This window comes from Paramacrobiotus metropolitanus, unplaced genomic scaffold (assembly GCF_019649055.1).
Source record: "Paramacrobiotus metropolitanus isolate TYO unplaced genomic scaffold, Prichtersi_v1.0 Parri_scaffold0000086, whole genome shotgun sequence".
NCBI lineage: Eukaryota > Metazoa > Tardigrada > Eutardigrada > Parachela > Macrobiotidae > Paramacrobiotus > Paramacrobiotus metropolitanus.
The window spans coordinates 141,494-152,020 of NW_026570306.1; the positions used below are offsets into that span (position 1 = coordinate 141,494).

General features: G+C 52.1%; 1 protein-coding gene across 1 annotated transcript; it reads left to right on the top strand.

Moving 5' to 3' along the window:
• The first annotated feature begins 7,372 nt into the window (after window positions 1-7,372).
• Window positions 7,373-10,527, top strand: LOC129596094 (uncharacterized). The gene is made up of 7 exons (XM_055493268.1): window positions 7,373-7,876; window positions 8,260-8,412; window positions 8,659-8,777; window positions 8,858-9,116; window positions 9,187-9,300; window positions 9,468-9,808; window positions 9,953-10,527. The coding sequence occupies exons 1-7, from the start codon at window positions 7,676-7,678 to the stop codon at window positions 10,254-10,256; spliced, it is 1,491 nt and encodes a 496-aa protein (XP_055349243.1). The 5' UTR covers window positions 7,373-7,675; the 3' UTR covers window positions 10,257-10,527.

Here is a 10,527-nt window from a genome sequence, read left to right on the forward strand (position 1 = left end):
TGATAGTGCTGGACCCGGAACAGCTTGCGGATACCCTGGCCAAGGCGTTCGAAAAGGAACGGCGCAAGAAGTCGCCGCAAACGCCGAGTCCAACACCGCCGTTGCGTCAAGCTGCCGCTGAACCGCGTCCAGTCTATATCACCGAAACACCGCATCAGCCCATACCGAAGTCCAACCTGAAGTTTGTGAAACCGCCAACGTTCGATGACTCCGATATGGACATTCAGCACTGGTTCGTGCTGTTCGAGCGCGCTGCCAAGGCCAATCAGTGGACCGATACCGCGAAGCTGGCAGCAATACCATCCCATTTTGGAGGTCAAGCGTTGAAAGTGTTCATGCGCATTGATGCCCAGAAGCCGGACCGGACGTACACCGAGTTGAAGAAAGTCCTGGTCGACCGCTTCCATGACCAGGACCGTGCGTGGAAAGCCCGTTTGGCTCTACAGGAACGCCAGTACACCGGTTCGGAGACACCGGACCAGTACATTGAAGCTATCCAAGTGTTGACCTTTGCCGTCAACCCAGACATGTCAGAGTTGGAAGTAGTCGGGTTTATGACCAACGGCCTGGCAGGCCAACCCGAGCTGTACCGCAGCATCGTGAGCTTTGCACCGGCCACCATCCATGATTTCCAGACCCGCATGCGCCGAGCCGTGGCCATTGACGAAACGTTGAGTCGGCGATCAAAACCCACCGCGGAATCGAAGCCGGAAAAGCAGCCATGGAAACCGAAACCGTCGTTTTCGGCCCGCAACAGCGAACTGGTGCCGACACCGGCAGAGAATCCCAAGCCGGCCGAGCAGTCCACATCGTGGTGCCCACCGCAGCCACCAAAACCACCCCGTACCGGCGATCAAGACCGACGTCCCTACCTGCAAAAACCACCGAAGTGCTGGTTCTGCGGTGTTCCGGGTCATCACAGCGATCGCTGCCCAACCAAACCAGCGGATTTTGGACCGGTTACGGAGAAGGTGTACTTGAAGAGTGACCAGCCAAAAAACCACTAGCGGCGACGCCAGTGGGTCACGTCAACGCCGTATCCTCTAACGATCCCACACCGGAACCACCACCGTCCGGGCCAACCTTCGACGTCCCAATGATGTCTCATGAAGCATTCGTGCATGATGGCAAGCCAAAGATTTCAACGATGTTGCGCCAGAATGTCACCATCAACGGTGTGCCACGCCCAGTTGTTTTCGACACCGCAGCCAGCACTTCCATCATGCCAGCCTCTTTTTGTTCCGATCTGCACGCCATACCGAAACCTCTACCCGAACCTCACCAGTCGTTTAGTGTGACCTGTTGCAACGGAGATACCCGGACAGTTGGGACCACCTGTGCCGATATAACTGTCAATCTCTTTGGTGAACCGTACCGGCATACTGTTTTCCTCCGTGATGACAACGCGATGCCTGAAATCATACTGGGCATGGACTTCATGGAGGGAAAACCGTTCCAAATTCGCTGCCAGGATCGTACCATTGTTCCGGAACAAGCTGCACTCCGAACCGACTACCAAGCCGAACTGCATGAACGCTCACCCAGCTACTGCACTGCGACTGACCAACAGGATTATTCTGTGCCTACAGAAACCGAATCCGCCCAAAGGTCACCAGTCGCACACGGTGCGCCAAGCCCCAGCAGCGTCCAGACAGTCTCGATTCCGGTGGTCCTTGCCGAGGAAGTCATAGTGCCAGCCATGTCCGGACTCGCGATCCCATTGGCGTTTCCCTTGACCACTGCCAACGATGGCGACTACGTGTTCATTCCTTCCCGCACCCCATTTGAGCCGTCCGGCCACCCGCAGCACAACGACGCGCTCTCCCGCGGCGACATCCTTCTCGAACACGCCATCGTAACCGTCCACAATGGAACCGCGTACACGTTCGCAAAGAACTACTGGGACCGTGACATAACCCTCCGCCGATCCAGCCCGCTTGGAACTTTGGAGATGTACACGGAAAACCCTGATGCACCGGTCTTGTCGTTCAGCGTGGACAGTAACCCAGCAGCAGCCGACTCCGCCTACGAGCCTGTCTCTCCTGCCTTGGAGGAACAGCTCAGATCCATGATCATCAATCCACATTTAACGGCCACCCAGCGGGAGCGACTGTTCGCCGTACTTCGCCGACGTTGCCGAGCGTTCCCGTCACCGGGCCGTCCCGTTGGTTGCACCACCGCAACCGAACACACCATTGAAACCGGGGACTCACCGCCAGTCCACCAACAGCCGTACCGCACTTCGTGGACGAACCGTGCCTTCATCCGCGAAAAGGTCGCCGAAATGAAAAGAGATGGAATCATTGCCGACTCCACCTCCCCGTATGCTGCACCGGTCGTCCTCGTCGACAAATTCGAGAATGAGAAGATGACCAAACGATTTTGCGTCAACTACAAAGGACTGAACGCCCAGACAGTCAAGGACGCTTACCCGATGCCAGGCATAGCCGACGCAATCGACGCTATTGGACCGGCCGCTTGGTTCGTTACGCTCGATTGCATGTCCGGATATTGGCAAGTTCCGGTTGCTGAAAAAGATCGCCACAAGACCGCCTTCTGCACCCAGGACGGACTGTACGAGTTTGTCCGGATGCCTTTCGGGCTCTGCAACGCCGGAGCCACATTCCAAAGAATGATGAACACCGTACTCGCCGGCGAATTGTGGATAACCTGTATCGTCTACATCGACGACATTCTTATCTTCGCCGCGACGTTTGAAGACCTGTGCGCCCGCCTCGACCGCATCTTAGAACTTCTGGAAAAGTACAACCTTACCGTGAAGCCCTCTAAATGCCGGTTTGCTTTCCAGGAAGTCGAGTTTCTCGGCCACACCCTGTCTCCAGACGGTGTCCGACCAAACCCGAAAAAGATTTCCGCGATTGCCCAGTTTCCAGTACCGAAATGTCTGAAAGACGTCCAGCAATTCGTTGGAATGGGAACGTTTTACCGCACGTTTATCCCGAATTTCTCCACAATTGCCGAACCGTTAACCCGTCTCACCAAGAAAGGGCTCAAGTTCCACTGGGGTGAAGACCAGCAGACTGCGTTCGAATGTCTGAAAACGGCTCTCAGCTCAGCGCCAGTGCTGGCCCATTTCGACCGGGATGGACCACGTCCGCAGCTGGTGACAGACGCGTCCAAGGACGGCGTTGGAGCCATCCTTAAACAGGACGGACACATCATCGGAGCCGTAAGCCGAAAGACCAACCACTACGAGCGGAACTACGAGATTACCGCTTTGGAGTGCCTCGCCGTAATCTACGGAGTCGACCAATTCAAACATCTCCTTGAAGACGTCCAGTTCGACATTGTGACCGACCACAAAGCCCTGGAGACCATGCTTTCGTACAGCCGTACCGGCACCGGTAACGCTCGAGTCAACCGATGGGCCTTCATGCTGTCCAAGTATCACTACAAGGTGATATACCGCAAAGGAAACCAGCATACGGACGCCGACGCCATCAGCCGATCACCACTGGACGAAGCACCGGAGTCAGACCCGTACGATGTACCAAACTACGCCGATACTTATATGTTGGAACCGTTGTTTGCCGATGTCTTTACCTTAGTCGCCGAAATTCCCACTGTTGGAGCGGCCGTCGCCGAAGTCAGTGCCGACGCTGTCCTAGCCGGGGAAACGACCATCGACGAAGCCGAATTCACCCGAAGTGCCTTCGCTGCCGCGCAGCGTGACGATCAAACACTGGGCAAGGTTGTCCAGTTGTTGTCCGATCCACCGGCCAAACTGTCCCGTGAACAGTTACGCCTGACCGAGCACTACTCGCTGATTGATGGTTTGCTGTATCGCCGCACTTTCCGCCGTGGAACAGTCCGATCCCGATTGGCCATTCCTAGAGCAGCGGTCGACCGTATTTTACACCAAGCGCATGACGTTCCTCGCGCCGGACACGTTGGATTCGACCGTACTTGGAACACCGTGTCCAGCCGCTTCTACTGGCCAACCATGCTGTCGGAAGTACGTGACTACGTTCGCACGTGTCCTCGTTGCCAGCTGAGAAATCCGAACAAAAACGCCGCCACCGGTTATTTGGATCATGTTCCCGTTGAAAGTGTCCAATCCGCCGGATCCATTGACCTTTTGGGACCGTTTCCCGAATCGTACGACGGTTTCACGTATGTCGCCGTATACACCGACCTGTTTTCCAAGTTCACGATCGCGAAGCCGCTGTACAGCAACACAGCCAAAGAGGTCATCCGATTTCTCGAAGAAAGTGTAATTTTACCGTACGGGCCACCGAAGATGCTGATGTGTGATCCTGGTACCCACTTTACCGCTGCTGCACACCGGGATGCTACCGAACTAATTGGAGTGAAACGCCGCTTTACGACCACACATCACCACCAATCGCATGGCAATGTCGAAGCCAGAATGCCTTTCCTGTCCGCTGCACTTGCGAAATATGTCACCGATAACCAACGAGATTGGTCCAGTTATGTGACTGCCGCCGTGTTTTCGTACAACACCACCGTACATTCCACCACGAAGATGACGCCGTTTTTCCTTATGTTCGGTCGAGAAGCCCGTTTACCGGTCGACGCCATTGTCGAAGGCATTGCACCAGCCAAGTTCTCCACCTACTCCGAACATGTGCAGCGCTTCGCGGATAGAATGGCTCACATCTACGAAGAGACCAAAATCCGAATTTCCGCCATGCAGGAGAAGTCCAGCGACCGTCACGACCGCAAATGTAACCCCGCAATGTACCGCGAAAACGACCTGGTTTTACTGGAATCTTGGCACAAACCACCGGTGCTGTCGAAAAAACTACTTCCGAAGTACCATGGACCGTATCGAATAACCGCCGTGTTAAAATAAAAGAAAACTCATTTTCGATTGTCCACGTTCAGACCAACGAACAAATGCAAAAGGTTAGCGGAGCCAGTCTGAAACCGTTTTACGAAAGAAAGAAGCCGCAGCTGTGGTATGGCCAACCGCCCCAAGAGTACGAGACCGAATGCCCGTCTACCACCGTGAAAGAATCGGATTTTGGCATCCCGAACGCGCTGTCAGTCCCACCGGAACATACGGAGCCGATATTGCTTCCACAGTGTGATGACGAGTACGGATTGCCGCCACCGCTGCCGTTAGCAGATATCTTACCGTTTGGATGTAGCGAAATTCCTGCAGCGGAAATCCATCAACAGATACCGAGTGTTCATGCCGTACGAAACCGCCGCCAGCGCAAACCCAGAAAGATGTCCATTATTACCGAAGCCATTCCATATCTGGAAAGCCCCGAAATTATCGTTGACCAGCAAGTCCAAAACGTCACCGTCAATCCTGTATTTCCTTTGATTGTATCCACATCCAGTGAAAATCCTTTTAAAAGTGCCATCCCGACACTACCGACCTTTTGTTTGGCAGTGAAGGCCGATTTCCCGCTGTACGGATGCCGCACATCAAAGGTACCGGCCAGTGGAAATCCCCAACCCAACACCGCGTCAATCGCATTCGAGCATAAAGAGGCCAGCCAGTCTACTGCACTGTGTGCACACTTCATTTACCGTCCAGTAGTGCAATCAGCAGTCAGTAGTTCGCAAGTTTCTGAACGTTTACCGAATTCCAGTCTGTTGCCGTATACTTTCCGAAGTTTACCGTATACTAACCCGATTTTATCAACACTAGTTGATTCGAGCGCCATGGATCGTCAGCCGATACGATTCGCGAGCGATAATGGTGGCGAAGAGGGAGAACGATCCCCGTCATACGGCCAGCCATCACGCCGTGATCACCACGCAGCGGCCGGCAGAAATGCATCCCGCTGGGGCTTTCTTCGTCCGACCACCGTCTACGGGGATATCGACGGTGACATCATGCCGTCCTTCTCGCCCACGCGCCACCGACCAATCCTTGCCCCAACCCCACCTGCAGGCTCTTCGCGGACCTGTTTTTGTTGTGGACAGACAGGGCATGTGGTGGCCAAATGTCCGAAGAATCCGGTAGCGCAATTAGCGGCAGAACTGTCGGAACTCAAGCGCAAGGTTAGTGTCAAAGCGCGCCCGTGTGCCTCGAGCGCTGACAACGAAACATGTGCCCGCCGCCTTACCGACATCCACGGCCTTATGGAACAGTACCATGCCGATGTCATGCAGGCCATACAGCCCAAGACGCCAGCGGAAGGATACCGTTTTGGCCTCGGCGACCAGGTGGTGCTGAACATGTCCGACGTGTACTCCAAACCCCGCCCGGGACGCCGGTTCATCGTTATCGACCACGGATTTAAAGGCAGTCCAGGGGAGCATCCCACCTACACCTTGGCGGACATCATGGGCGTTGGGAAGAAAATTACAGTGTCTGAAGACCGCCTCACACCATACGCTGATTTCCTGGAGGCTCCCGGAGTCCGCCCGGGAAAGCGTAACACCATGGGGATGGCTGACATCGTGGAAGTCGCCCATCAGGAGGGATATTTCCAGGTGGTCTCCATAAACGACGGGCCACCTGGAGCTGAGTGGGAATACGCACGCGTCCAGCGTGTGCGTCTCAATGACGGATTTGTCAACACCGTGACTTCTCAGGCACCGTTTGCCATTCACCAACAAAGCGCCCGCGTCCGTCACGCCGCATCCACCTTGCGCCGTGTTGCCCCCGGACACGCGCCAACTAAAGGGCGCAAGCGCGCCAGACGACCGGCCGAGATGCTGCCTCAGCAGGAAGCGGAGATGGGACATGCAGATGTGCCCCGCGGATCCGGACATGAAAGCTCCCCGGAGATTTTGTGAGCAACGAGCACGGACACTGCCGCATGAAGAGGGCATTTTTCCAGTTAAGCATTTTTTGCCGCGATTTATTCCTTCACATAAGCGCATTTTAATCGCATAATTGTCTGCTTTAAGTATACCGCATAAGGGTATTTGACTATTTGTTTATTTTTCGTGGTTTTGTTTTTTGAACGGGGTTCCGTGCAGTCAGAGCCGACTGCTCCCCGCATCTCCACCATTTTAGAGTAGATGACGCATCGTGCACATTTCCCTGTTTCGATTCTCCTCGTCGGCTTATCCGAGCGAGTCGAGTATGCTTTTTCGATTATGAGATCATATTCTGATTTTGCATTTTTTCCCTGATTTTTATGATTTTCCTGCGCATTACGATTCGCGCAGATTTGTGCCTTCCGATGATGTTTTTGTATACGAATAAAACCGCAGTTTTATTCCCGTTTGTCTTTTCCGTCTGATCTTCCCATTACGGGACCGTTATACACGCCACCACGTGTAACAGCATGCAGCATGCTAAATTGCTAATGATGCTGGTTTGTGATCGCCGTGCGTCCACCACAGGCCGGCAGCTGTGTGAGCCTGCACTTTCAAGGCTCGGAATCCGGAATCCGCATCAAATTCTCTTTACGGTTATGTAATGCCGAGTTCTATGGTGATTTCTGTAAACAACGAAAGCAGTTTGGACTATCTCCAACTTGCTTTACGCGCTGCCTAGAAAAGAGTTTTTAAATCCCAGCGAGAAAATACATACAACTGATACAAGTACAGTACTTCTATACATCCTGTTATTTCGCATCGCCAGCAGTTTTGCCATCATTAGCTGAATTCCGTGCTGAATCGCTTGTTTCACCATTAAATACGTAAACCTTGCCACTTGTCTCGTGGACCTTCATTTTCTCTGATACTGTACTCATACTCCCGACTATTCAACAAAATCATGGCCAGCTGCGGAACTGCACCAAATCCTGACTGTCGATCATTTGCAGCGGGGGATCTTGTCCTGTCGTGTGATCCCTTTGTGTGGGCCCTGGAGAGCAGCGCCTACAAAACACGCTGTGCTTACTGTCTGCAAGACAGCCAAGAACTACGCCTCTGTTCAGGATGTAAACTCCACCGCTACTGCAGCTTCGCTTGCCAGGTACGAAAAGAGGTTTTCTATGTGTATTGTGTACAAAGTTCTGAGTTCCGATGCAAGAGAAACGGTTCGTTCGCCATGCAGGCTTTGCCTGTTTGCGACTGGTGACTGCCGTACTTCGAAGTAGAGTACTTTGCGAAAGCTTGGTTAGAATCGCTCTTTCATTGGAATACTTTCTTTATTGTTCTACAAATACTATCTGACTGTAGTGTTATACAATTTTAATTGCTTCTTTATGGTTGTTACGAGAAAACGTCATCGGGTACCCGATGGAACACGACGATGTTTTCTGCCAACTGCAAAGACGATTCACATGGCCATATCGTTTGCATAATTGCATGTAATTCCTGTTCGAGTATGCGTGAAACTTGGTTTTGACTGGGTAGGCTGCCGACTGGAAACTGGAGCACAAACTGGAATGCGGTATGCTGAAAGATCTGAGAACGGAATTGGATATGGAGACGGCACCAGCGCCAGTAGTAAACCACAACTATCCTATTCCTGTGGTGTTGGTTCCCAAGATGATCAACAAAATTAGTGTAAGTGTTGGAGCGATACATTGCAGTTGTACTTCTTTCCTTCACTTCTTTACTGCTGCTAATAGCATAAGCAGCTTCCACGAGAGACAGGACTGATAAAGGATACCACTATTTGCTCTCCTTAAAGTTCATTTCTTGAGCTGTTTTCATATTTCATCCTTCAGCAACGGAAGTTGTTAGATGATGAAACAATACTTCAAGTTGCGACACACATTGTTTCGTCACTTTAAAAATTATCGTTTTTAGTGCAGCACGATGGTCGATGTCCCCGGCAAAGGACGCCACTCAGCGCAGGAATTCGTGGAAAAGATCCTGCCTCAAGATCCGTTGCGACTGGAAAAGGAACGCCAGTTTCAGCCGATGAGGTCCGTCCTGTGGGCTGTCGTACACTCGTATTCGTCTGGTTTTTCCGCTTGTTCAGTGACAGCTCCGGCTTTCTTTGCAGCTCACCTGCTCTGAAACCGGAAGTTGGGCCGGCCGAAATGGATACCCTGCCGTATGAGAAAGCTGTCGTTGATAACGCACGGCCCATGTTCCACACGATCTCTAGCAATGCGCCGATTGGGTTCGCGGTGTACCCGGTGACACCGCGGCATCACATGACCCCGGTGTGTTGGGACGTCAATGTGGTCATCAATTTCCGCGGACGACGCATGTTCATTCATGCCACGGAAGACATTCCGGTGTATACCGGGCTGAAAGATGTACGGTTGGGTTTCTTGATGCTTCGATGCATGACATGTGTTGCCTCCATATGAAACGGTTTTCTTACAGTTGCGCTTCAGTGGCATCCGACAACAGTATTTCCTGACCCGAGATCGACGCCGTGCCTTTTTTGAGAAGATGCACGGATTCCCCTGCACCTGCCGCAAATGCACGGAAGAATATGTACGTGTCTGTTCTAAACCATTACTATTCTGCCACACGATTTATAACTCAATGCCTTTACGAAATGCTATCATGCCGATGACAGCAGAAACGCACTGCATCTGCCTGGAATGTACAGTAACGTATACAGTTTTTCCTACACGTGAATTAATGGGGAATATTTTTAGGATGCTGAAATCAATCCGCTAAAGTGTGTGACTGCCGGCTGCAGCAATCGGATCCCCAGCGATGAGCGTGCACTTGACCCGTGTACGGCATGCGGCGCCGTCAACGGTAAACGCCTGAAGGAATTCCGTCGTTTCGTGCAGCGACACCAGGCCATGCCGCCCAACTCCCCCACGGATCCGCGCACCTTGGCGCTGTGCCAGCAGCTGGACGCGGCCGGTATTCTGCAACCGGATGCGCACTTTCGTTTGGTCTGCGGTTGGGAATTGCCACGCAAATATTTTAATGAGGACCGCTTTGAAGAGGGTTGGAAGATGATGCAGGAGATGATTCAGTGTGTGCTGTAAGCGTATCCTCTTATGACGTAATCTTATCGTCCTGTTAGGTGGACAAGAATAATTATGGTCTGTCAGTGCGACGGAAAAGCATAATGTCCTACATTAATGTGTTCCTCCTGAATTATTATAACAATAATTTGGTTTTTTAGCGCCATTTATCCCCAGTACGAAGAGTACCGCGCCGTCTTGCTGACCTTGGCCGCAACATCTGCCACTTTCGCTCTCGAGAAGCATGTGTTGGATGGGATTGAGAAGCTGTCAGTGTCGGAGAAGAAACGACGGGCAACACTGTCGACCGCAGGATTTGGTGTTATCTGCGACTACTGTCTGAAGGCCATAAACATTATGATTGTGATTTATGGAGAAGCATCTCACGAGGTCAAGACCGCCGTCGACCTGTGTGAACACATCATGAATTACGCCCCGATTGTCACAGATAAGCTAGCCAGTTAAAAATAGTCCGCGGAAGTCGTGCAGTGTTATTTCACTTATAACAGCTGCCGACAATGGACTGGGTATGCGCTTTCACAAATTTTTTTTTACTCTAGACTTTTCTTTGCTTTTTTCTGGGTTTTTCTATTCAGAGTGCTCATGCACCACTTATAATAAGTGTCATTTGTGAAGTATGTTTTATTCGTGCCATTTCGGCTGTGCATGTGGTTGTGGAGAACTTAGTTAATTCGTCTTTTAATCTGTTTTTGCTGTGTTATTTCCGAATTTCACA